This window comes from Thamnophis sirtalis, unplaced genomic scaffold, assembly GCF_051295495.1.
Source record: "Thamnophis sirtalis isolate CommonGarterSnake01/CBP01778 unplaced genomic scaffold, rThaSir2_p1.2 scaffold_4, whole genome shotgun sequence".
NCBI lineage: Eukaryota > Metazoa > Chordata > Lepidosauria > Squamata > Natricidae > Thamnophis > Thamnophis sirtalis.
The window spans coordinates 82301674-82326799 of NW_028261384.1; the positions used below are offsets into that span (position 1 = coordinate 82301674).

The following is a 25126-nucleotide window of genomic DNA, read 5'->3' on the forward strand; positions in this document are numbered from 1 at the left end:
TTTATGTTACATTTTTCATTGCTATTTCTGTCAAGCATGAATTAATTACAGTATTTTACCTTTAATTATAATTTTCAATAGTGCAAATTCGGATAATGCAGATCTGCATTAGTACAATTTTATATTTTAATAGATTGTAATTTTTTTATATTATGGGTATATATTGTTAAATCCAGTAATGGTTTCTTGAGGAAGGGACAAATGGCTGCTTTATTTAAGGTTGGTTTAACACCTAACACATATAACACCTATTCCCTTAAGGATGCATTCACAATCATATGGATCCCATCCTAGGTCATCTTCCAGGAGGCTTTAACTAAACAACAGAACATGCATTAAATACATATGTGACCATTTAATATTCCAATAATTCTGTCCACTTGCTCAAACCTAAGGGACAAACAAATAAACCTCTAGCGATCATGACTCAGTAAATTCTCAGTCAAAAATCATCAATTCCAGGCTGTGGATTGGTATCAGTTCTTGACCTGTTAAGAACCAGGCTGCACAAGCAGTGGGCAAGACAGTGAAGCTTCATCTACCCATGTGCAGGATCTAAACTGTGCATGAAACAATTCCCCCTGCCCCGCATAGTCCATGGAATAATTTTTTTGTTCAGAAATGGGTCCCAGATGCTAGAAAGGTTGGGAAACAATAAATTTAAATCCAATGCAGTTGGATTCCAATTCGGTAACATTCTTCAGATAATTCGCACATCTGTCCTACAAATATATCCTTTGTTCTCCCTACCCAAAAGGATCATCTTAAACAGAAACGTTATTTGCAGTGAGTGAAAAAATAATTACAATAATTATTATACTGTAATGCAATAATAATTTTTAATATAGGCTCAATTGGATCTTCTCTTCATTTCGCATTCTAAGATGTTTCATCTCCTAGAGTGATAATCCTACAGGAACACTCACAATTATGACAAAAAGAGTCCACACACATGCCATCACATTCCCCTCTTTGGAGAGCATTGAAACTTCAGTCAACCCATAAAAATCTTTCACAATCCATAACCATACAGTAAGTGCTGGGACAGACTTATCAAAATAGTTCTTACTTCCTCACAGCAAGGAACACATATACAAGGATCCCCAACATCCAGGTCACAGACCACTACTGGGCCTTGACCTTTTCAGAATCGAGCCATGGAAATGGTGGGTGCGTGCATGCGCACATGCATCCCCATTCATGTAAGCAGCAGGCGACCCAGTGCATGTGTGCTCCTTTTTAGATGAAAGGCAGTCGCATGTGCCCATCGCTTCCACAAATGGAGTTGGGCCCATGCATGCTTGGTCATCCTGTGTGCGGAACCATCCCCCCCCCTCTGCCAGTCCACAAAGCTGAAAAGATTGGGGAACTCTGACCTACAGAGAACTTCAACGCTAATAGAAAGTTATCTTACCTTAACAAAGATGCTAATAGCAATATTCCCAAACTTCAAATCATGTTCTAGGTGCCTTGAGACAAAAAACAGGTCTAACAGGTAACTACCCCTCTAAGTTAAGCCTTCAATAATCTTCAATATCTTTTGTCCCAGTATGAATAAGAAGAAAGAAATAGTTTTCCACATATTTTTGTTTTCATTGTTATGTGCTGTGAAGACAAGCACTTTTTAAAAATTAAACTGCATTAGGAACTCAACAATTTCCTCACTGAAATGCCAGAAGGAACATGAATTTATTGTTCATTGCTCTGGGTCCCATGTTAGTCATTTGGACCAAACTAATCCATTTTACAGTGATCACTAAAATAAAGTTAGTAAAGTATATATTAATAGTATTATAAACTCTATGGAATCTATTCAGGTAGCATAGAGGCAAGATTATCTTTCATGTTAATTTGTCAAGAATTGCTGCACAGCAGGTTTGTTAACATCACCTTTACAATACATTCAGTAAATAAGCCTCTAGAGAAAGGATATGGAAAGAGACAAGAGGTAGCCTTAGGTGCTATGTATATGCCTTTTTTAAGAAGAAAAAGAAGTTTGCTGCAGGGAATAGAGATATCTGTCCTTTATTTAAGCTCCCATTCAAATTTCATCAACAATTGAAAAAGGATTCAAGGCTGATGGTCAAGCCCTATTTCTCATGCCCCACTTCAGATAGCTTCTACAATTTACTGATTATACTGGATAAGAAATATCATTGCCACTTATTCTCCATTTCATAGCAGTATATTTGCAAGGTGTTTTTTGCAATCATTTCTCTTTTTTTCCTTTTTCAAACTTTATTTCTGTGGTTTTTTAGGAACAACTCATGCAAGAATGCATGCTGTGCTCAAAATAATATTAATTGGCAATGCTCAACGAATGGAAGATTGCAAATAAAAATGAATTGAGTATTTATCTATTTATTTATTGTATCACCTATATCCAGTCTTCATAATAAATTGTAACTGTCAAAAACAGCAAAAAAATAATGAACTAAAATAAATTACAATAGTTAAAATTATATCATAGAAAATATTAAAATCAGCTTTGATTAATTTACTCTTTTTAAATGATTTTTGCATAGTGCTTTGAAGTTGGAATTGATGTTTAAATCATCAATTCCAAGCAACAATTCAGATTAAAGGATTCTCAAAAGATGGGCGCCCAACTTTGACTTAAAATATTCAGTGATAGATGTTCAACCTCTTTCTCAATTTATACCATTTTGTGTCCCTGATGTCAGAAAGGTTGGAACTGCTGAATTTAAATCCAATGCAATTGGATTCCAATTCAGCAACCTTCTTCATATAATTCTCACACCTGTCCTACAAATATATTCTTTATTCTCCCTAGTCAGAAGGATCACTTTAAACAGAGATGAAGCTATTTGCAGTGAGTGTAAAAATACAATAATTCTAATACACTAATGCAATAGGCTCAATGGGATCCACTCTTCTATTTGGCATTCTAAGATGTTTTCTCTCCTAGAGTGTTTCAAGGAGCACTCAGGATTATGACCAAAGGAGCCAACAGAGATGCCAATAAATCCAAGACTATCACTTTCTTCTATTTGGAGAGTATTGCAGCTTTAGTCAACCCATACAAATCTTTCACAATCCATACAGTAAGTGCTGGGGCAGACTTATCAAAATAAGTCTTACTTCCATACAGCATGGAACACATACAGCAGGGGTGCCCAAATCCTGAGTCGTACCCTCTACCGGGCCTTGAGCCTTTCCGAATCAGGCCACGGAATTGGCAGGCGTGTGCATGCGGACATGCATTCCCACTAACGTAAGCAGCAGGTGTGTGTGTGTGCGTGCACACACGTGTGTGCTCCATTTGTGCAAATGGCAGTTGCATATGCCTGCCACTTGCTCAAAAGTAGCTGCCCATGCACACACACTTTCCCATTGATCATGCAGAACTATTCCCCCTCCTCCCACTGGACCACAAAGCTGAAAAGGTTGGGGAATTCTGATCTGCCAAGAACTCCAAAGCTATAGAAAGTTATCTGATCATGACAAGATGTTAATAGCAACATTCCCAAACTTCAAATCATGTTCTAGGTGCCTTGAGGCATAAAACAGGTCTAACAGGTGATTACCACTCTAAGTTAGGCCTTCAATAATATGGGTTAGACTATGATTTTGCAGTATCTATGGACCATTCTATACCCATGGAAGCCAGATTAAAGTCTCCCAGAGCATACAACTGGGGAAGTCCAGTACCAATCCAGCCATAAGTAGCTTTCAGTAAGGACGCTTACTATGTAGCAGGGAAGCAGGTATAATAGTCACAACAACCTGATCTAATTTTTACTATCTGATATTGCTATCAGGGTTTTACAAGCAATTATCTGCAGGGCAATGCCTCCAAAAGCCATAATGGATGTCATGGATGACTAGTCATCCCACTAGTCTTGCTCTGGGAGCACAGCTGATTCTACATTCAAATTCAAGAGTGCCTATTTCTGACAGGAATGTCCTGCCTAGCCAGGTCTTAATAATACTATATATACCAAATCGACCTTCCCACCTACAATTAGATTTTGGATGAAAAATCCCTTATTGCAGGCTAACTTACATTCAGAGCAACAACTCTGAATGATTGGCTACCTGGGCAGAACAGAAAGGGATGAAATACTGCGTGAGCAATCTGATTGTGCTGCCAAAGAACCAATATTTTTTGCTGGTTCTTAGGTAGCAAAATCCCCAGATTTGAACAAGAGCAACTAGGAATGGCCCAAGATGAATCTAAGATGACTATGGACCTAAATGGAAAGAAGAATCTTGAGAAATGTGGTATATACTTGTTCTTGCCTAATGGGTTTTATATAGTTGACTTTTTGTGTTTAATTTGCATCCCTTTTATTAATCATTTATATTAAAAAGTACAATTTGACTGTTATTTTCTGTATTAAATGATGCTTTCATTATATCCTCTCTGGTTTGTGACTTCTCCCCCCCCCCCAAAAAAAAATCCTGCTTGTACTTTGCAATTAGCTTTTTATATTCAATTCATTTCTGGCAGATTTGTTTATTATTTGTTTGTTTATATGATTTTATCCCACCTTTATTATTTTATAATAACTCAAGGCAGCAAACATACATAATACTCCTTCCTCCTATTTTCCTTCACAGCAACAACCCTGTGACATGGGGCATTGTACTAAGAGAAAAAGTCCCCCAGGTAACTTTTATGCTTCAGGTGGGATTACTATTTCCTGATTTCTAGGCCAGCACCTTAATTGCTAGACCAAACCACCTCTCCTATTGATTTAAAATACAATATAAAGATTACTGCCTGGAAATAAGTTACATTTCTTAGTTAATCAATTTTCGGTGGCAGAGGCACTGTGGCAAGTCTTTCTTTGTTTCCAAGATCTGGTCCCTGTGGACCAGATCTAAGGACCCCAGGGGCCAGATCTGGCCCGCAGGCGTTGAGTTTGACACCCCTGAGCTAGAAATTCCAAAACCAAGTATAACTCCTAGAAATCTTTCCCCAGTTCTTCCCTAGTCCAGGTAGAATTTACTGCCATTTTTGTCCCACATACATTTCCCTCTCCCCATGCCTCCATAGTCAAGTTGCCAATTAAAGTAAAGCAGGAGAAAGGGGGAAGTGGATCTTTTTATCCATTCTAGGCAGAGGCTGTACTTGAGAGATACAGCTCTGCTAACACTTTTCATCCCTCTGCTAAGAGTAGAGCAGGCAGTGGAGTGAATTATCTCACTTTAAAGGAGGGCTGTCAAACTCATGAGATGCGCCACATGCTGGCCAGCCCTACTCCCAGTTTAACGAAGGGGGAAAAAGTCACAATACATCACGTGATGACGACACAAGCTTGACAACCCTGCTTTAAAGTAACCCTCTATAGCTTTCCTGATGCAATGCTGAAGATTAGGGGAAGAATTGCTGTACCCCAATGACTTTGGAACTGCAGCACTGAAGTTGCAGAAATACATTTAAATCAATGGTATGCCTGTACAGCAGTGAAACTTGTCAGGAATGCTCCTGCACCATGCCTAAACTATGGAGGATGGTTGGTAGTTTTTGTGTGGGAGGTGCTGATTCCTGATAGATCTAGTATTGTAGAGGTCCAGCAATGAATGTTTTTAAATGGCCATTGACTCTACCAATGCCAAAAGGAAACAGCCCAAATGGCCAGGATAAGTATACTTGCAATAGCCTCAAGCAGTAATCAGAATAAGACAATCTTGCCTTGAGAAGATTTGCCACATGCTGACCACATAGCACAGCCGGTGCTGCTGGAAAGAGAAGGAAAAACCCACTTGCAATGGAGGAAGAAACTGCAGATGGAGGTTTTCTTCATGGTGAGTTGGAGGCCTATTGAAGTACATTCATGTTTTGCATTCATGTTCTCAATAAATGCTTACAGGGTCGCAATGCTGCAAGTAACAGATCACACACAAGACCTCAGAGAAGGTTAGTTTTGAAAAAGGGATGCCCGAACACCCTGGGTGAGTATAATTATTGGGAAATCTGCCTATCTGATATGTGTTAGATAAAACTACAACTTTATATTTACAGCTACAACTGAATATTTAACAATTTAAATCCAATGCTTCCTTAGCTATGAGGCAAGCAAGCCTCCTATTTCTCCCAAGATTTGTTTTATGTTTAAACATTCATTCAGTGTGCTAATTGTATTCAAATGCCTAGACTTACAGTAAGTTCAAACAATTTGCTACTATTTCAAGCCTGCAAGGCACTCATTATGACCCAAACATTTATCTATGAGTCTGTTTTCCCTCAAGCTTTTTCTCCCTAATCACCTAATAGATAAGTGGTTGTTTGAACTCCAACGCAAATCTAAATTGCTTGTGCAGGAGGTTATTAGTCTTGATAATAGGCTCAGGCAGGCTGTTTTTCCAGTAAGAGATACTGAGTTCTTTACAAGCCCTACTTGTAAAGAAAGGAGTCTATTTTTAAGGGATCAAGTCCACTGGTTTCTCTTTACACCTACATACCATTGGAATTATTTTTCTCTGATAAAAGAGAAATTCTTATATTGAACCAATGCTTTTCCTTGCTATGTCTTATGTTCTCTAAATCAGTGATTCTGCTGCTGCTGTAAGTGTGCTGTTTTTGAGGCAGATGGTTTGTAGTTGTGTTTCTCATAACACACACAAAATACCAGAACAAAGTGTAACCATTCAAATATCTGCAAGCTTTCTCACATTAACATTGCTGTAACTCCTCAAGATTTGCCATTGATGTTTCTCAAATGGAAAAATTATAGTCAGAGTTGATCAGAACAGATTTGTCAAGAAACCTCCGCCCCAAAGCACAGGTAATGAAGGCAAATGTATAAAGGCAGCTGCAACTATGGCATGGCTGACCCCTGTTGGTTATATACAGCTGCACAAGCATATGTAATACTGTTGATACCTAATAGCAGCAGCAGTAGCAGCAGCAGCAGCAGTAGCAGCAGCAGCAGCAGCAGCAGCAGCAGCAGCAGCCTTTCACCTTTGGAAATTTATCAGATCCAGACTCTCATCCAGTTTTCCCTGTTCAGGGATCCACTTCAGCCAATGAAGACAGCAAGCAATCTTTGCAGATATTCAGCAATTTGAAAACCTATTATTTAGAGACTGCTATGATGGGCACAGTGCAAGTTTGGGGGATTTTCTTGGTTTTTTTCCTTTTTCCTGTTGCAGCAGAGATGGAAAGCAGCACTCTAAAACATACAAATGAAAGTTACCAAATCGTCACTTTCAAATGGCATCATGTCCAGGATCCTTATATTATTGCTCTCTGGATTCTCGTGGCCAGTCTGGCCAAAATTTGTAAGTCTGAGATTCTTCTTTGTGCACCCTTTTACCTACACAGATTAGTTTTTTATACAGGTTTTGGCTAATGCTTTATTTTTAATAACTTTTACTGTTTGTGTATTGAATTGGGTGTTTTACCAGTTATTTATTTCAACTCAAAATACAATTGTGCTTGTTGCTCAAATATTTATTTTAGGCATTGAACCTAGGAATGGTTTCAGATTATACTTTCCCATTAGTTTTATTCTCTGCTATTTTTCTCTCTCTACAAATGGCATATGATTTTTCTGAACAATTACGGAGAAAAAGATGGATTAGTTGCATAATTTTCTTTGATTAACAGCACTATGAACCATCTAGGCATCTTCTATGCTTCCATGCTGTACTGTACTTTCCATGCTGTACTGTATTTCTGAAAAGATCCTAGAAACAAAGATAACTGGGCATTATTAGGATTGTGAGATCAAATCATATCTTGTCTAAACTGGAGAAGTGCAAATATCTAGTTTTCTATATATGGAGAACTGCAATAGTTGCAATTATTTAGAACCATTTTTCTACTCTATAAAGCACCTGTTCCAGAATTGTAGGAGCTTGAAATTAAAAAATTACCTCAAAATAAAATTTGGAAAAAGACGATTTCTGGTACTTTATCAGGGATCATTCCATTTTTTTAAAAAAGGATGGAATAATGATAGCTCATACAATTTATAGGCATCACAACGTATGTAGTGAATTGGATGGAGGTATTTTTGCATACATTAATAATACAACTGGATTACTGTACATCAGAGAAGAACAAATTTCTAGCTTTGCAGATCTACTTTGTTTATTAAAATTAAAACAATGCAAAAAGCACAAAAAGAGGGAAAGTCTAAGAATATTCTGAAGTTGCAGATTAATTTTAAATCTCAGTGTTTAAGCTTTATTTCAGCTGAGTAAAACATTTATTATGGGTATACTGAAAGATTTGGAAATCAGTAAACTGTTCCCTTTCCCTGATCTATCTATATTGCTTTAATATATGGAAAAAAGAGAAAGGTATGGAGTAGAAGAAAGCATACATACTTAAAAGTACATTCATATTTATAAATTAATTTCATCAATTCCAATCAAATTACTTTACTCAAAAGAATGGGTAATGAGAATGGATAACAAAATCTCATGATCTAAGAATCATCACTAATCAGAATAGGCATTATTGGGCTATGCCTGAAGTCAGCATTCTATGTCCATTAGACCAAATGTACCTGTAACTACATTTTTACAGACTTAAAAGTTCTCACCATAACAGTTCTTAAAATTAGCAAAAAAAAAACAAACCTATCAATATTTGTCAATTTGATTTCTCTTTTTGTTTGTGAACTTTTCCCTGTCCTGAAAGTAGATGTATTATAGCCTAATAAAAAAGGGGAGAGAAACAAAATTTAGAGTATATTATATACTTTATAATACTCTATATTATATAATATAGAAAATATAGAGTCTAGAGTAGGGGGCATGCATAAGTGCTCCAGTATGCCTAACGTCCCTGTCCCCATTTATTTGTATCCATTTCCTGTGTTCTTATTCATGCTTATTCTTATTCCTGTTATCTTGTACATGAGTGAGAAACTAACTAACTAACTAACTAACTAACTAACTAACTAACTAACTAACTAACTAAGAGTATGGACTGTAACTTTTAAAGGGGTTTCCTGCCTCTAGACTCAGTGAATTAATGCCCATACCCAGCATAATTTATTTTATTATTCACAACAAGCAGATCATATGAATTTAAAATCACAAACTATTCCATATTTAAAAGAAATAAGGAAAGTTATCACAATAACCATTAATCTTTTCTGATCCTGCAGAACACTATGTAATATTTGACTACCTTGATATATATGTATCTGGGTCTAAACCTGTAAGCAAAATGTTTTTGTAAATATATCAATACAGTAATAATATGAACACACAAACACACACACACCATTACAGAGAGTGCATAGAAACCTATGTTTGAAATTAAAGGATTCCCAAGTGCCTATAATGTAAATATAATTGAATATAATTATTGCCATATACATTTCTTACATACATCCTCCTATTTCCCCTAAGGTTTGTTTTATGTTTAAATATCCATCTGACAATGTAAGTGTGCCAATTATACTCTATAACTTAAGTTTACTGAAACTTTTTGCTTTTATTTTAAGCTTGCATTAAAATCCAAATATTTGTCTATAAATTTGTTTACTCTCAAGACTTGGAATCTGAATTGATAGTTCCAAGGAAGAGAGGACCCAGGATTGGCAAACAGTGTTCTGAGTTTGAAATTAAATATTTGGAGAGGATAGAAATTGCCCTCTGTGGTTTGAGTTATGACACAACTTTTCTAGGAGACCCTGGCAGCCAAATACACATGAGCTAAATTAAGCTCTTAGGTAGGCCATCTTGTCCATGTATAGCTCACAGAATTTCTTTTACCACAGAGCAGGTTAAATGCACTTCATAATCCCTATAAATGAACCCCATTTTTTTGGATTGCAATGATATACATAATAACAATGCATGTTATAGAATGTGCTAATCTGAAATATTATAAAAGAAGCAGAGAGTGTACAATAGATAGTCATGTCTACAATGTTAGCCAAACAACATTGTGTATGGACAAACTTATATAAAAGTCAATGTAGCATAAAGTTTAACCCTGTATTCTGAGAACTGGTAAAACTTGGTTCTTTGGTACCCTCAGCTATGTGCCCCATCAACCTAATCACTTTTTGTCAGTCCAATCTACCTCCCATGATAGAAGTTGTGGAGATAAAATGAAGGAAAATCTTTGTATGTGATACCTTGAACGTAAGGAGAAAAGGCAGACAGACAGACAAACAACGAATAAATTCTAACTATTCATCTGGGGAGCTATTAGGATCAAAGGCCTTTCCCAATTTCATAGATTGATCTATAATTTCTTGTAATGATAGTGATTGTGTATCTTTTTTAATGCTGTTGAGATATCTTTTCCCATTTCAATATTTCCCAGAAATTAATAATTTTCTGTTCAGTTGCAATTGTCTCCAGTGTATGCAACAACGTGCAACTTTGGGTTACCAATGTTGGTGGCACATATCACTATTCAGACTCTGCATTTGTTATCAATTCATTTCTGGCTCCAATTGAAGGGCTGGTTTTGACCTTAACAGAAATGAAATCTCTACTGGTTTTTTGCAGGTTCCTAAAAACCAATATTTTTTGGCCAGCCTCTTTTGATTTAAGTTGTTGTTGCTATTCTCTGCTTATTTCCTTTCTTGTGTTGTTGATTTTTATAGGGAGCTTTTAATACTGTATTTTTCTATGTGAGCCATTGAGAATCATTTTTATTGCAATGAGTTTTTGAGTTTTGAGTTTTATTGAACACTTATAGGCCGCCCTTTTCCCTGAGGGGACTCAGGGCGGCTTACAATAATGAGGGAGGGGAGTGCAAGACAAGATATAAAAGAAAATGTGAGTAAAAAATAATTAACAATAAAAGCACAACATTCACTCAGCATTCGGGCGGGGAGAGAGTAAAGTCCTATCCCCAGGCCTGACGGGATAGCCAGATCTTGAGGGCCGTGCGGAAGGCCTGGACGGTGGTGAGGGTGCGGATCTCCATGGGGAGATTGTTCCATAGCGTCGGAGCTGCAACTGAGAAGGCTCTCCTCCGCGTAGTCGCCAGTCGGCACTGACTGGCGGATGGAATTCGGAGGAGGCCTACCCTGTGCGATCTGATGGGACGCAGGGAGGTAATTGGCAGAAGGCGGTCTCTCAAATAGCCAGATGGCATACCTATATGCTTAATACACTATATAAATGAGATAGAAATTAAAAACTGATGATTAATAGATATACTATATAATTGGCCTGAATTCCAGAAATAAAAATTCATTGCTTGTTTTTTTTATCCTGTGACTCAATAATTTGATGATCGAATGATCCAGTCATTCCATTTTATTTATCATATCCAATTGTCATTTTGTATTTCTTGTACTCCCCCCCCCCCCGCTGCTTTGAGCATAACTCAAGGCTGAATCTCCCAATATTGTATTCTTATATAATTTTGGTTACATATTCGGAGTCACTTGGACATTGAATTGATTTTAGTAATAGCATTTAGGCAATGAAAAATCACAGGTAGAATGCAGATTTTGCATGTTGAATGTCTTGGCTTCAATCTCTGATACCCTCATTTCAAACAAGGATGTATATATGCACTTTCTTATAACTGAAAGAGAATGATTTTATCACAATAACAATACAATACATAATTTCTTTTTTTCTGCCTTGATCTTTTTTATTACTGAATTTAAATTATATAAAACCATCTTGGTCAGTAATACTGCCTTATGTTACTACTTTCCTTTCAAAGCAATCACAGCCTATTTTCCCCCTAGTCATCTATCCAGAAATTAGCTATTCCAGTTGTTTGTCTCTCATATTTCATTTGCTGAACTTCAGCAAATTAATCCTTTTATTTGCCCCCACCCCATCTTTTATTCTGTGTATCTTAAGAAGTGCTGAGGGCATCTTAAATATTTGCCTGTCTGCCACCTTTTAATTCACTGTAATAGTACAGAAAAATGCATTTCCTAGTTTCTATATAGTGATAGTTTAACTTGTAACCTGTCCTTGTTATTATATTGTAATTTGACTATTAGCCCTTCCTGTTTGTCAAGCAATGAAAAAAACCCACAAATAATTATGTTAATATATTACTTTATAATACATTAAAAGAATATTCCCAGTTAATGATATTTGCAAATGAATTAAAAAGGAAATGAAAAATTCCATCTTTAGCTAACTGCTAAAGAACAACAATCAAGTTGTCTTGTCAAAGTCCAAGTAAAATCAAAATTGAAGAGAAAATTTAATCTGGCAATGAGAAACATTCATATGGCTTGTGATTACATATAATAATGTAACAACATTGCCAAAAAGGTACTAAGAGTTGTTAAGATAATCCTGGGTAGCTTCTTCTTTGGTAACAATTTGGAACCAATTTCGTTGTATTTAAGTATAATGACAATAAAGATTATACTATACTACGAATCAGAGCATACAAGGAATAAAAGTTCATAGACCAATTCTTGAATACAGCTCATCTGTTTTGAACACGCACTGCATATTGGACATTAATACAGTTGAGCGAGTCCAGAGATATTTTACGAGAAGAGTCCTCCACTCCACTGCTCACAACAGAACATCTTATGCCACCTGACTTGAAATTTTGGGTTTAGACAACTTAGAACTATGCTGCCTTTGGTCTGACATAAGTAAGGTGACCAGATTTTCAGATTGGAAAGAGGGACACCTTTGACCGGGGGGGGGGGGGGAGGCTTGATTAAAAATTTTATACGGAGCAACAAAAATTTTCATACAACACAAAAATAGTATTGTAATATTTTTTTTATTTCAACATAACTACAATTTACAAATATAAATTGTAACTGTTGCCAAACATCAAAATTTTGATCGTGTGACCATGAGGATGCTGCAACGGTTGATAAGTGTGAAAATGGTCGCTAAGTGTGAAAAATGATCATCAGTCACTTTTTTCAATGCCATTGTAACTTTGGTCACTAAGCCCATTATACCACCTTTCTTGCCACAGTTCTTAAGTGAATAACTGCAGCTGGTATTTTGTATTGAATCTTTTTTAAAATAGTCTAAGACAATTTAAAAAAAGATTCTATCCAAAATACAAAATACCAGCTGCAGATACATAGAAAAAAAATATTCAGATGAAGAGGAGAGGTTTTTAATGATAGAAATAGAAACAGAACAAGAAAAATTCTTCAGCTGAAGGAGCGAAAGCGGGAGGAATGAAGCTCAGAGAAGCCAGGGAAAAGATGCAACCACCCCCAAACTTCCCGCATGGGTTGTAGATCCCTTGTAGGGGGAGGGGAGGGAGGGGAGGGGAAGAGGCTCCGCGGGTGGGGGAGGGGAGGGGAGGAAAATGGGGGACGCTGCGGAGGTCAAGGAGATGAAGAATACCTTCATTGTGCCAGCCATCAAACCCTTCAGATCACTATGATTTCGCCACCGCCATTTGCAAGGAGTGGGAAGGAGAGGAAGGAAGGAGAGAGGGGGGAAGGAAAAGAAGAAGGGATCTACATGGCTCTCCGCCTGAAGGGAGCCGCACAGGGGGGGGAAATGGGCATCTGTCAAAACCCCGAATCCTGTCTCAGCCTCAGGTGGCTGCGGCAGAAGCAGCGATGCTTCACCGGGAGCGACCTCTCTTTCCCCACTGCATAGGGATGTGAGGAAAGGGCTCAGGCACCCAGTTTTCTCTCCCCCTTCTTTCCTTCTCTCTCTCTGCTCTGGAAAAGGAGCAGCACTCTGGTGAGCCCCAAGAGATTCCCCCGTTCTCTCTCTCTCGCTCGCTCTCCTGGCCCTTCCAAGCCGAGGCAGCAGGGGCAGGAAGAGGAGTCCGAGGGGGAGAGAGGGAGGAAGGGGAGGTGGCTGCGGCGGCTGGGCGATGGCCAGCAGCAGCCGAAGCGGGGGGAGGGAGAGCGAGATTTTGGTGAGGCGGCCACGGGAAGGACCGAAGGAGGAGGAGAGGATGGGGCTGCTTGGGAACGGAGAGGACCAGGGCGCGGAGGGAAAGAGCAGCGCACGCCTAGCCGCCGCCGCCACCTCCACTTTGGAAGGTTCCTCCAGTGGATTGTCTTCCCCGCACCACCCTCGTTCTGGGAAAGGAGCAGTGCTCCAGCGAGCCCCGAGAGATTCCCCCGTTCTCTCTCTCTCTCGCTCTCCCGGCCCTTCCAAGCCGAGGCAGTGGGGGCAGGAAGAGGAGTCCGAGGGGGAGGGATGGAGGAAGGGGAGGCGACGGCGGCGCCTGGCGATGGCGGGATGGTGAGAAGCGAGGCACCGCCAGCAGTGGGAAGCGACCACAAGTCGAAAGAAGGGAAGCGACCATGAGGGAAAGAAGGTGGCGGGGGACCCACCGCTCGGTGGGCATCTCCTCACGGGACAGAACCCTCTCTCTCTCTCTCTCTCTCTCTCTCACCGCCGCCCCATCCTGTGGCTGCCACCATGGACGGGGAGGAGGAGGAGGTGGAGGAAGAAGAAGAGGAGGAAGCAGGACAAATCCTTTTGAGAGGGGATGGGCGCGACCTGGCAGACACAGGGAAAACTCCGCACGGCGTGAAGGAAGCAGTGCGGCAGCGGCGGAGCTGGGAAGGTGCTGCCCCCGGAGCACAAGGGTGAGCGGGCTGCCACGCAGGCACCTTTCTCGCACACAGGATGGGCGCAACCTGGGAGACACAGGGAAAGGCGCCCGGGCACCAGTCCGCCCGCCCACCCTTGGGCTCCCGGGGCAGCACTTCCCCAGTGCCTTCCTTCGCGCACTGCGGAGTTTCTCACACACAGGACGGGCGCGACCTGGCAGACACAGGGAAAACTCCGCAGGGTGCGAAGGAAGCAGCATGGCAGCGGCGGAGCTGGGAAGTGCTGCCCCTGGAGCCCAAGGGTGAGCAGGCTGGCGCGGGCTGGCAAGCGGGAGCCTTTCTCGCACACAGGATGGGTGCAACCTGGGTGACAAAGGCGCCCGCTCGCCAGTCCGCCCACCCACCCTTGGGCTCCGGGGGCAGCACCTCCCCAGCGCCTTCCTTCGTGCCTTGCGGAGTTTCTCGCACCCAGGACGGGCGCGACCTGGGAGACACAGGGAAAACTCTGCAGGGCACGAAGGAAGCAGTGCGGCAGCAGCGGAGCTGGGAAGGTGCTGCCCCCGGAGCCCAAGGGTGAGTGGGCTGGCGCGGGCTGGTGAGCGGGCGCCTTTCTCGCACACAGGGAAGGGGAGGAGGGCGGCTGTGGCTGTTTCACTAACCCCGCGCAGGTTACTAAAGGCCCTCAGCAGCAGCAGCAGCCGCCCCCGCCGACCTCGCGCGATGGTCCTTGGGGGTGCTGCGGAAGCCCTGCCAAAGTGCCCCTTTCCCAGCTCGGAGCAGGATGAGCAGCGAGCGGAGCCTCGTTTAAAACGACGGCCTCCGCCGCTCTTGCGTGGAAGTTTGAGGAGGCAGAGGGGTGGGAGGGGCGCGAAGGAACCAGCGCGGCAGCGCTTGGCAAGTGGGCGCCTTTCTTGCACACAGGGAAGGGGAGGAGGGCGGCGGCAGCTGTTTCACTAACCCTGCGCAGGTTACTAATTCCTGGTTTACTCACCAGTGAAGCAGCAAAACAAAGCAAACGGCCATGAAGGCAAAATGAAATGGAGACTCCTGCGACTCATGTGGCGTGCTAAGCGGACTCCAGCCAATCAGTGAGTTGGCTTGGATAGAAAACTTTAAGCACGCCACGTTTTCCATCCCAGCCAGCTCACTGATTGGCTGGAGTCCAGGCCAATCAGTGAGAGGCAGGCTGGGCTGGCTTAGATTTTTAGAAATAGATGAGGGAACTAACGAGTGAGCTAGCAGCAGCTGATGGGCGGGGGAGCCAGCGAGCCCCAAAATAAAGCGGGGTTTTTTGAGAACCGGGCGGGATGCGGGAAAAATGATGAAAAGTCATGCCTGTCCCACCAGATGCGGGATGTCTGGTCACCCTACCTTAGACTGTCTACTGTTGACCTCACCCCCATTCCTAAGATGTCTGTAAGGGGCGAGCATAAGCGCACCAACATGCCTACCATCTCTGTCCTAACAACCCCATTTATTCGTATCCATTTCATGTATTCATAATCTTGTATGTACTTATATCTATTATCTAATACACACTTGACACAACAAATAAATAAAAATAAATAACACATGCCTTTAATGACAGGCACTATTCGGACAAATCTGTGCAACTAACATAGGGCCAGAATTTCCTGATGTTTTTATGGTTGGTGAAAAATTATTTTGTTTTACAATATTAAATCTACTTTAGTACATATGATAATATGAGTTTCTCCATTTGTGATTTTTCCATTTGTGGTTTTCCTACAAAATGGAAAGAAAACAAACTCCCTGCATCTGTTTCCTGCATCTGTGGTTAGAAAGGAGCTCAACAATTTCACAAAAAAGCAGAGACCCCACAAGGCTCTAGTACCTACTTTAGTTTAGTGAATCACATGCTCAGAGCAAGATGCAAAAAACTATAACCATGACAAATACCTATTCAATTCCATTTAAATATTCTACTATAAGTGCCTATCAGTTCTTGAAGTGCTCATAAGCTATGTGTTAACCATTACCATTTTCCCTAATGTTTAACTAGAATCTGCTGTATTCAATCCCATTTTTGCAGTTTAAAACTAACTGCAAACAGAGTAGTCCATCCCAACAAGACTGATACAGAATGGAAAAGCAAAGTTTATCTCAAGCTGTCCAACAAAGGTATGAATAGAGAGTTTACCCTGTTCCAATGACAGAATCTTCAAAATCACCAGATATGCTCAAGCTTGATAAAAAAAATCTAAAGTTTCAATTATTCTGTACATGAGCTGAGATATCACATTCTTGGAACTGTCTTGCCTCCCCCATGGTTGTGAGGATTGGTTTATTTCTAATAATGAGAACATGGACAAGAACCAGATTTTTGCTTCAGTAGTCTAACATAGGTTTATGGAAAGGAAAGAAAAACACTAGGTTATTCAATATTTTACCACTGCTTTCTCTAAGTGGTCATTTAATCCTTTCTGTTAAGATATTTACAAATCTTATACAATCATACATTTTTGACAATAGGTAGATATTGACAATAGGTAGACCTATATAACAATATAACTATATTTTGTTGCTCTTAAAAATTAAGTCGAGAAATCCAGAATATTAGTGTAGCCACAATTGAGACATCTTACCTTATTATCCAGGTAGAGGCAAAAAAGAAAGTTCATAATCTTTCAAGTTCAGATCTTATTTCATGCCAACCCCCCCCCCAAAAAATACTCATTTAAATTGCTTTCTAAACTGAAAAGAACCAGTGTAAATTCTATTATATGCTGTAATAATTATGGCTCAGCAAATATTATATCACTTCTATAAAACTATTTATTGTGTGTTTCTGGGATTGAGATAAAAAAAATTATATGATAGTTTTCTGATATAACAGTCAAGCTTTCTTATGCAATACAGTATGGTGGTGATATTTTTTTTGTTTTTATTTATTTGCTTATTGAGCACTTTATTTTGACTAAGTCAAGCTATTTAGAAAAAACTGTTAATACTACATCTCTTCAATAGGAATTAATGAAGTCCCCATTTTTTCCTTCAAATTTCTTGAAGTAGTTTAAACTGAGATAAACTGACAGATCTATCAGCATACTATGAGAAAATGGAATTGATTTTACATCATTAGGCAAAATATATTGGAATAGCCATGCCCATGTTTGAAAATACCGCTTCTATCACAAGAAATAGGAAAACAAATTGGAGATCATCTAGCTCAACATGGACTAATAAATAAATTGCAGCCTCCTGCAGGTGGCCATCCCATCTCTGATTAAAATTTTCTACTGAAGGATTTTCTACTACTGGTATCTGCGAGGCAGTCCTCCCACCACTTAACAACTACTATTAGTATTGTTATGCTGACATTCAATTGCAATTTACTTCCTTGTAATTTGAGGCCATTTTTTCTTGTACAATAATTCAATTAGCTTAATGGAGCAGTACTTAAACACCATTGGTATTGACAAAATCACCAACCATCAATTGCAAAAGACATCTTTACTCAAAACAGCTTACATCTTGCAACACAACCTCTAACACCATCAAGCATCCACATCTGCCTATCCCAAATCCTTGGGAAGGATTCAATAGATGGATTAAAATGCCAAATTAAATCTAAATATCTGATTGTGTGACAAATCATTCACAGTAGCAAAATTGGAAGAATTGTAAAAGCTTACTCAAGGCAAAAATAAAAAAATCAAAGCCTTGACAGAAGTGTAGAGACAAATCAGGGGAATTGGCAATACAGGAAGCTAGCATACCTATTGAATTATTTTCATTCTGAAACCAAGCACACTCTCCTCTGCCTCAGAAAGAACAATAAAACAAAAACAAGTAACAACTATAGCCAGCACAAATTGAAAATTACAGGCAGAATCTCTTATTTCAATCCAATCACAAATCTTTTCACTAATTCATAAATAAAACAACTGCAGTGAATCAATCATCATCTAACAAAGAAGAAACAATGCAGTTCTGGGTACAGATCAGAGGTAGATTGCTGCCAGTTTGGCCCAAACTAGTAGTAGCAGCGGCAGGAGGCTCTGCCCACCCACCGGATACTTCTGCATGCAGGAGCACACCCAAAACAGTGGTAACGAAATTGGCAACCCACCACTGGTACAGATATGGAATATGCCAAAGAAATACAACATGAATGCCGCTTGGTTAAATGAAGTGGATAAGAAAAAAAGAAAGCTGAAATGGAAGAACTTGTAACAACAGCAGAAGTGGTGGAGAAAAGAACACCAAAAATTCATCAACAACACGTGAAGATAAACTGCATGGATTTTGGCTGAAACTCAATCTATCTTCACTTGTTGCTAAGCAGTTTAAAAATATACTGCAAAGAGCTAGAATTGAAGAGTGGCTAACATCTGGCAAAAACTACTGATAATAAAAGATCCAAAAAAAGATGCAGCACCAGGCAATGACAGAACAATTGCCCTGCTTACAAAAAACTTTCACATTGCTAAGAGGTATGGTTACAGATGCAGTCCAACAGCATCTAGTTGAAAACAAGCTTCTTCTACCTAAGTAGAAAGGAAACCACATAAACAGCACATGAACAGATCAACTTCTAATTGACAAAATTATTTTGGAAACTGCAAGAGAAGGAAGACCGACTTGAATGTAACATGGATAGATTACAAAAAGGCATTTGACCCCCCTGTCACATGATCAAGTGTCTAGAAAAAACAACTTTGGTAGAAATGTCAGAAGCTTTGTGCAAAAATTGATGGCACAATTTATTGATGCTGGTCAATTATGATATATTGGGAAAGGGTAACTCAAGAGAGGAATCTTACAAGATTGATTTTTCTCCTCTCACAAAGCACAATTTAAACACTTTTTAAAAGGACTGTATCAAATATTTGTTCATTATTGGTTCTACTTTCAAATTGTAAATGAAAAAGTGAATTTTAACAGAGAATTAAGTGTCCTTGACAATGTTTTTCAGTGGTGTTTTATTTTCAGCTGCAGTGTCAGCTGACATGAGTTTATGTATACCCAAGGCAACTATTTTTAATTTTGTTCTGCTAATTCCACTTACTTTTATTACTGGCCTCTTAACATTTTTATTGAAAAAGGACCTAATAAAACTAAATGCTATGTGTAGCCTGTGGTGCTACACTTGAGAAATTTATCATGTATTCAGCTAAAATAATTAAGAGCATGAAATGTAATTCATCTCCAAGTTCTTCCAATGAAATGTTTCCCTCAACCACACAGAGGTGTGATCTTATGCTCAGATTTTGTGTCAGTGCTGCTTATAAGATAAAACTTACACTGTGGAAAGATAAAGGAAGTCTACAATATCTTAGAATCATAGGGCTGGAAGGGACGTTGGAGGTCTTCTAGTTCAACCCTACACAAAGCTGTACAAGGCAGGAGTCTTTGTACCATCTCAGACAAATGGTGTCCAATCAACTAAACTCCTGATATTTGCAACATACATCAAAGAATGGATACATAGGGGGGAAAAAATTCAGATGAAGAGGAGAGGTTTTTAATGATAGAAATAGAAACAGAACAAGAAAAATTCTTCTCATAGCAATATACGCCCCAAATAAAAAGAAAAAAGAATTTTACAAGAAGATCCACCAAAAAATAACAGAAATAGAATATGAGGATATATGTTTAATTGGTGACTTCAATGCTATAATAGATATCAACAATGACTACAAGAGTATGGCTAAACAGTAATTGCAATGTTAATCACCCTAACTGTAAGAGGAATCAGAAATAGGATGCCTTTTGTGAACCTGACCTAAGGTGAGATGACTGCAGGTTTCCCACCCTTCACATTTTGAACAGGCACAATATTAAAACGTTATCTTTGACCAGCCAGAAAAAGAGAAAAAAACCAAATTTAACCCCTCCCTCAAATTGCAATAATTGTAGGTCTAGGGATCTGAGCTTCCCATCTTTGCAACTATTTTTTAATCCTAAATTAATAATTATTAATAATAATCCTAAATTTTCTTAATGGGATTACCACTGCAACCTCAAAGCCAACAGAAGCCTATTAGAATCTTCACTGAGCTGAGTTACCTCCCCCAAAGAACCTGTAAGGGCTTAAAGGTAAAGGTTCCCTCGCACAAATGTGCTAATCGTTCCTGACTCTAGGGGGCGGTGCTCATCTCCGTTTCAAAACCAAAGAGCCAGCACTTCTGAAGACATCTCCAAGGTCATGTGGTCAGCATGGCAAAATGCTGAAGGCGCGTGGAATGTTGTTACCTTGGTGGCCCCTATTTTTCTACTTGCATTTTTTACATGCTTTCGAACTGCTAGGTTAGCAGAAGCTGAGAAAGTAACGGGAGTTCACTCTGTTACGTGTTGCTAGGGAATCAACCACTGAACTGCCAACCTTTCTGATCGACAAGCTCAGCGTCTTAGCCACTGAGCCACCACGTCCCACCCTAGGCCTTACAGGAACATAATTTAGCATATAAGGTAGGGTGCCCTGTTAGACCTTAGAAGCATAGTATTTCTGCAACCCTGGAACAACTTTTGCTGAAATAGAATTTAAAATGAAGAACAATCAGCCAATTTTGCCTGAGCAGCTGAATCCAGATCAGACAAAAGAGGGGTATATAAACATCTTTTGAACCATCTGAGTGCCTATTTTGACTTCAGGAAGAACTTTGACTTCAGGAAGCCAAGAAATAATGTTGAACTAACCTATCACCTGACTTTTGATAAATATCTCTTTGTAAAGATACCCTACTTTCTTCTCCTTTCCCACCTTCATAAAATTATCTTTGGTTTGTTTTATTGATCTTTATTCATCTTCTATGTATTTTTGTATTTACATATAAAAAAGCCATTTCACACTCACTTTAGCAATCTTTATCTTCAGCTATATAGATATAACAGAAAAGTAATGTGGATAAAGTGGTTAGTCAAATGATTCACATTAAATTTATGTACTTTAAATAAATCCTGTAAATCCTGTCTCAATAAATTTAAGAAAACTTATATTTACAGGATGGAGGGAATGTCTCATAAAACAGAAAAGTAATGTCAGTTTGTGGCACTACTTGACTGCATCCACTGCCATAGGCAAAAGATGAACATCCTGTTTAGTCTGATCTATCCTGAAAACCCTTCTTCTTCTTTTTTTTTTTACTCCAGACTTTTTCTTATTCATTCTGTGGTAAACCAAAGTGTTGATTAAGTTCTGCTCCAGCAAAAATGCTTAGAGATGAGAATACTGTGTGGCAAAAGACAAAGTTTGTAGCTCAGGCTTGAACTTAAGGTTGAGTAACCAAGATCAGAGAGCACCAAGAATCTTAGAGTGAGGGCCTGATTCATTTGAGCCATCCCCACATTCCAGAGTTTGTGCCGGGCTGGCTGATAGACGAGATATTTCACCAAGCATAATCAGTATACCAACCTTAATGCAAGTGTAAGTCTGATCTTTTTGCTGCCTGATATAGAGTACCCCTAAAAACAAAGTAGAGCTAGTCAAATAAATACATCAGTCAAATTCTATTACTTGCTGTTGATATGCACTGACTATGTTAATCTTGTATAAACCTATGTATTCATTATTCTTTAGTTGATTTTAATCAAATTTTATATTTTTTGTCTTGAAAAAGTGAACAATAGAACAGTAAAAAAAAGTTACATATACGGCTTAGAATTTCAGGTTATAACACACTTCATACTAGTATGTTTTTCATTATAAAATATGAAAATATGCTCAATGTATATGTTGAAGAATTTAGAATCTCCTTCCATTTATTCTACATACTAATAGGTGACTTTAGCGGTTAAGCCTATAGTTAGCCATAAAGATCAAATGACAAATGAGAAACATTGACCTGGTGATCCAAAAATGGTAGTTTCCTTTTAAAATGTTAATGTAGGTTTGTTAATTTACTCTCTTAGAGGGAACAACCTCATAAATCATTAATTTAATGAACTTATTACAATGCTATAAGAATTCCAGATTATTGTTAAATGTGTGTAACAAAGAATAAAATTCTGAGAGAGGTTGAAGTCAATCAAATATTAACCAGTTCCTTTTTTTAAAGCAATTTTTGTTTTATTAAACAAATAAAATTATACTGATAAGAATATATGTACCATGTAATGAAGACCTTAGTCTAAGCCATAGACATAAATTCACATTTTTATTTAGTTTACAAGACTATTTGGGTGCAACCACTTTCTTGAAATTATTTTACACTGGTTAAATTATGGGATTAAAATCAAGGGGAAATATGTAAACTGCCTGGATTGCTCTCTTCCAAAAAAAGATGAACGGACAGAGACAAAGACAAGGGACACAGGCAAACCACATGTCTAAAGGTAGACTTTGCTTCGTACAGTAACTGTTCACAGTTATGATGGTGATTAAAAGGTAACTTTGCAACCAATCCTCAGTTTTACTATCCTTATAGCAAAGGATAGCTGAAGTAAGATCATAAGCACAGTCATGTTTTACTTAGCAACTTTTTTGCTTAACAATTGAATTGCCAGTCCCAATTGTAATCATTAAACAACTACCTTAATACAAATCAATTTCTTCTTTTACTGTGCAAAAAAGTGTAGACATGGCTTTTCTTTGGTTTAAGAATTAAATATCAAAACATAGATCAAGTTTTGCATTAATCATCCAGATACAATTATTGTAATTAATGATTCCTTTATTATATTACTAAAAACATAGAATAATATAACTGGAAGGGACCTAGGAGCTTTCTAGTCCAAAGGCTTTGCCTAAGGTAGGAGTCCTTATTCCATACCAGACAAATAGTTCCCCCCTTCTCATTCAATCACTAGTATTTCAAAGACTTGGTTCTTTGCTATAATTGAACTAGGCTTTTCTTATATTTCGTGCCATGTGGATTTGTTATCTCTGCATTTTAATGCATTTATAGTTTGTAGTTGTAGTTGGTCAGCCAACTGCAAATCCATGTGGTGGTGGCACTGTTTGACATAATGTGTTTTTAACAAATCCATGTTCACTTCCTATTAACACCTTGTGCATTTCTAGGTGATCACAAATCTAATACTTTTAGAATTCCATGCATGGTCCCCATCATCTGGTCATCTGGGTCTCCAGATGAATCATTACTGCAGATCTGGCTTAATGGCAGAGCTATCCCAGCTTGGACATTCAGGAAAGAAAGACCCTCAACTTCATTTGTAGTGAAAGGTATACTTTTAGTGAGGTCAACTGGTTATAGCATAGCAAAGCCAGATCTGTGAATTTCTTGCGTAATCCAGTAACTTTCACTTCTCCCAGGCCCTCTCCCTTTGGTTATCTTGGTGGTGTCCAATAAGGTTCAAATGGGGTGTTTGTTAACAATTACACAATTTGGCACCTCTTTGGGTGGGACTTTTGCATTCAATTCCTAGGCTTGTGTCCTTGGATCTTTCAACCATTGTCTCTGGATGACACTTCTAGTTTCTGTCATCTCCCCTTCCTATCTTCTATTCCTCCTCTCCATGTTTTATGGCAGGCTGCCATAAAGTGAAATGAAGTAGGGCTCAAGTAGTCAAATGGCAATGGTCAAATCTGACAAAAATAGCAAAGTACCATTCTATTCCATTCTGTTCTGCTCTGTTCTACATATAAAATATTCTCTCTATATATATTCATATTCCATATAATGTTAATTATCCTGTTTGTGAATCTTTATTGTTTTACTGTCCATTGGACAAAATGATTAAACAGCAACAATTGGTAAATTGCTAGTATTTTCTTTTGTCTCCCACCCAGTGCTACCTGTTGACAGAAAAAAATGATCAATCTTTGTCCTAAACATGTCTGCATCTTTCAGGTTGTTTGAATGTTAGGCTGCTCATTGTTGATTCTTTGCACTGGGAGGTATCTAAATACAGATATCCATTGTTCTCAAAACTCTGATGACATTAAGAATTAATCTTTAACCTATTGAGAAACACCTTGTTCTTGATTGCATGGACAAATTTCTTGCTTAGTGTTCTTAAGAGACGCCTTCTCCTGGAGAAGGAGTCTTCAGTGACACTACCGAAGAGAAGTTTTCTTTAGATCCTGTCCCAGGGTATTCAGTTTTTTACAGAAGACTTGTGCTAAAGGACACAAATTGCTTATGTATATTGCTTGAATGTCACAATTCTAGGTTCAAACTCTTTTGATGCCTTTTGCTTCACTAGGTAGGATCATCAGTGCAACACTGGCATCTAGTGGCCATAAAAATTATTCAAGGAATTGGGATAGTTGCATAGACTTCCTTCCATATTTACCTATTACTTTGTTTTATTTCTGGGAAGACAATTTTTCTAGAAGGTCAGGAACTTCTTCCTTTAGTCTGGAATGAATTTCTAAAATTTATTTTGGGAACTGGAAGTTTTATTCTGAGGAAACAATTTCTCAATAGCCTTACCATTTATAGATCACAAACACTACTAATTTCTTTCAATAACTGATTTAAAGTTTCAGAGACATCCCAAACTCATCTTATGATTTTGGCTTTAATGATCTGCAGAAAACAGGAAAAACACAACTTTCTAAGATAAAGGTCAAATTGGTTTATTCAAAAATCATGTTAACTAACAAGTGGAAGCAATACAGAGAATCGAACAAACTTATAAAAATAAATGCTATACACGTAAAGAAGGAATGTTTTGTTTGCTGGATAAACTGAAGAACCAAGAATTGTAATACCAGGCTTACATAGTGATAAAAATGGGTTCCTATTGTTGGAAGAATAATTTGGGGG

At 38.7% G+C, this 25126-nt stretch overlaps 1 protein-coding gene across 1 annotated transcript in view; it reads left to right on the forward strand.

Annotated features, from left to right (window-relative positions):
• SLC9A3 (solute carrier family 9 member A3) overlaps positions 1-25126 on the forward strand; it is a 62479-nt gene that overhangs the window by 1614 nt on the left and 35739 nt on the right. The window contains exons 2-5 of the mRNA XM_087714413.1: positions 1466-1495; positions 2930-3018; positions 4144-4245; positions 7123-7251. Of these exons, the coding sequence (XP_087570539.1) occupies positions 1466-1495; positions 2930-3018; positions 4144-4245; positions 7123-7251 (350 nt within the window). The remainder of the gene's footprint in view (positions 1-1465; positions 1496-2929; positions 3019-4143; positions 4246-7122; positions 7252-25126) is intronic.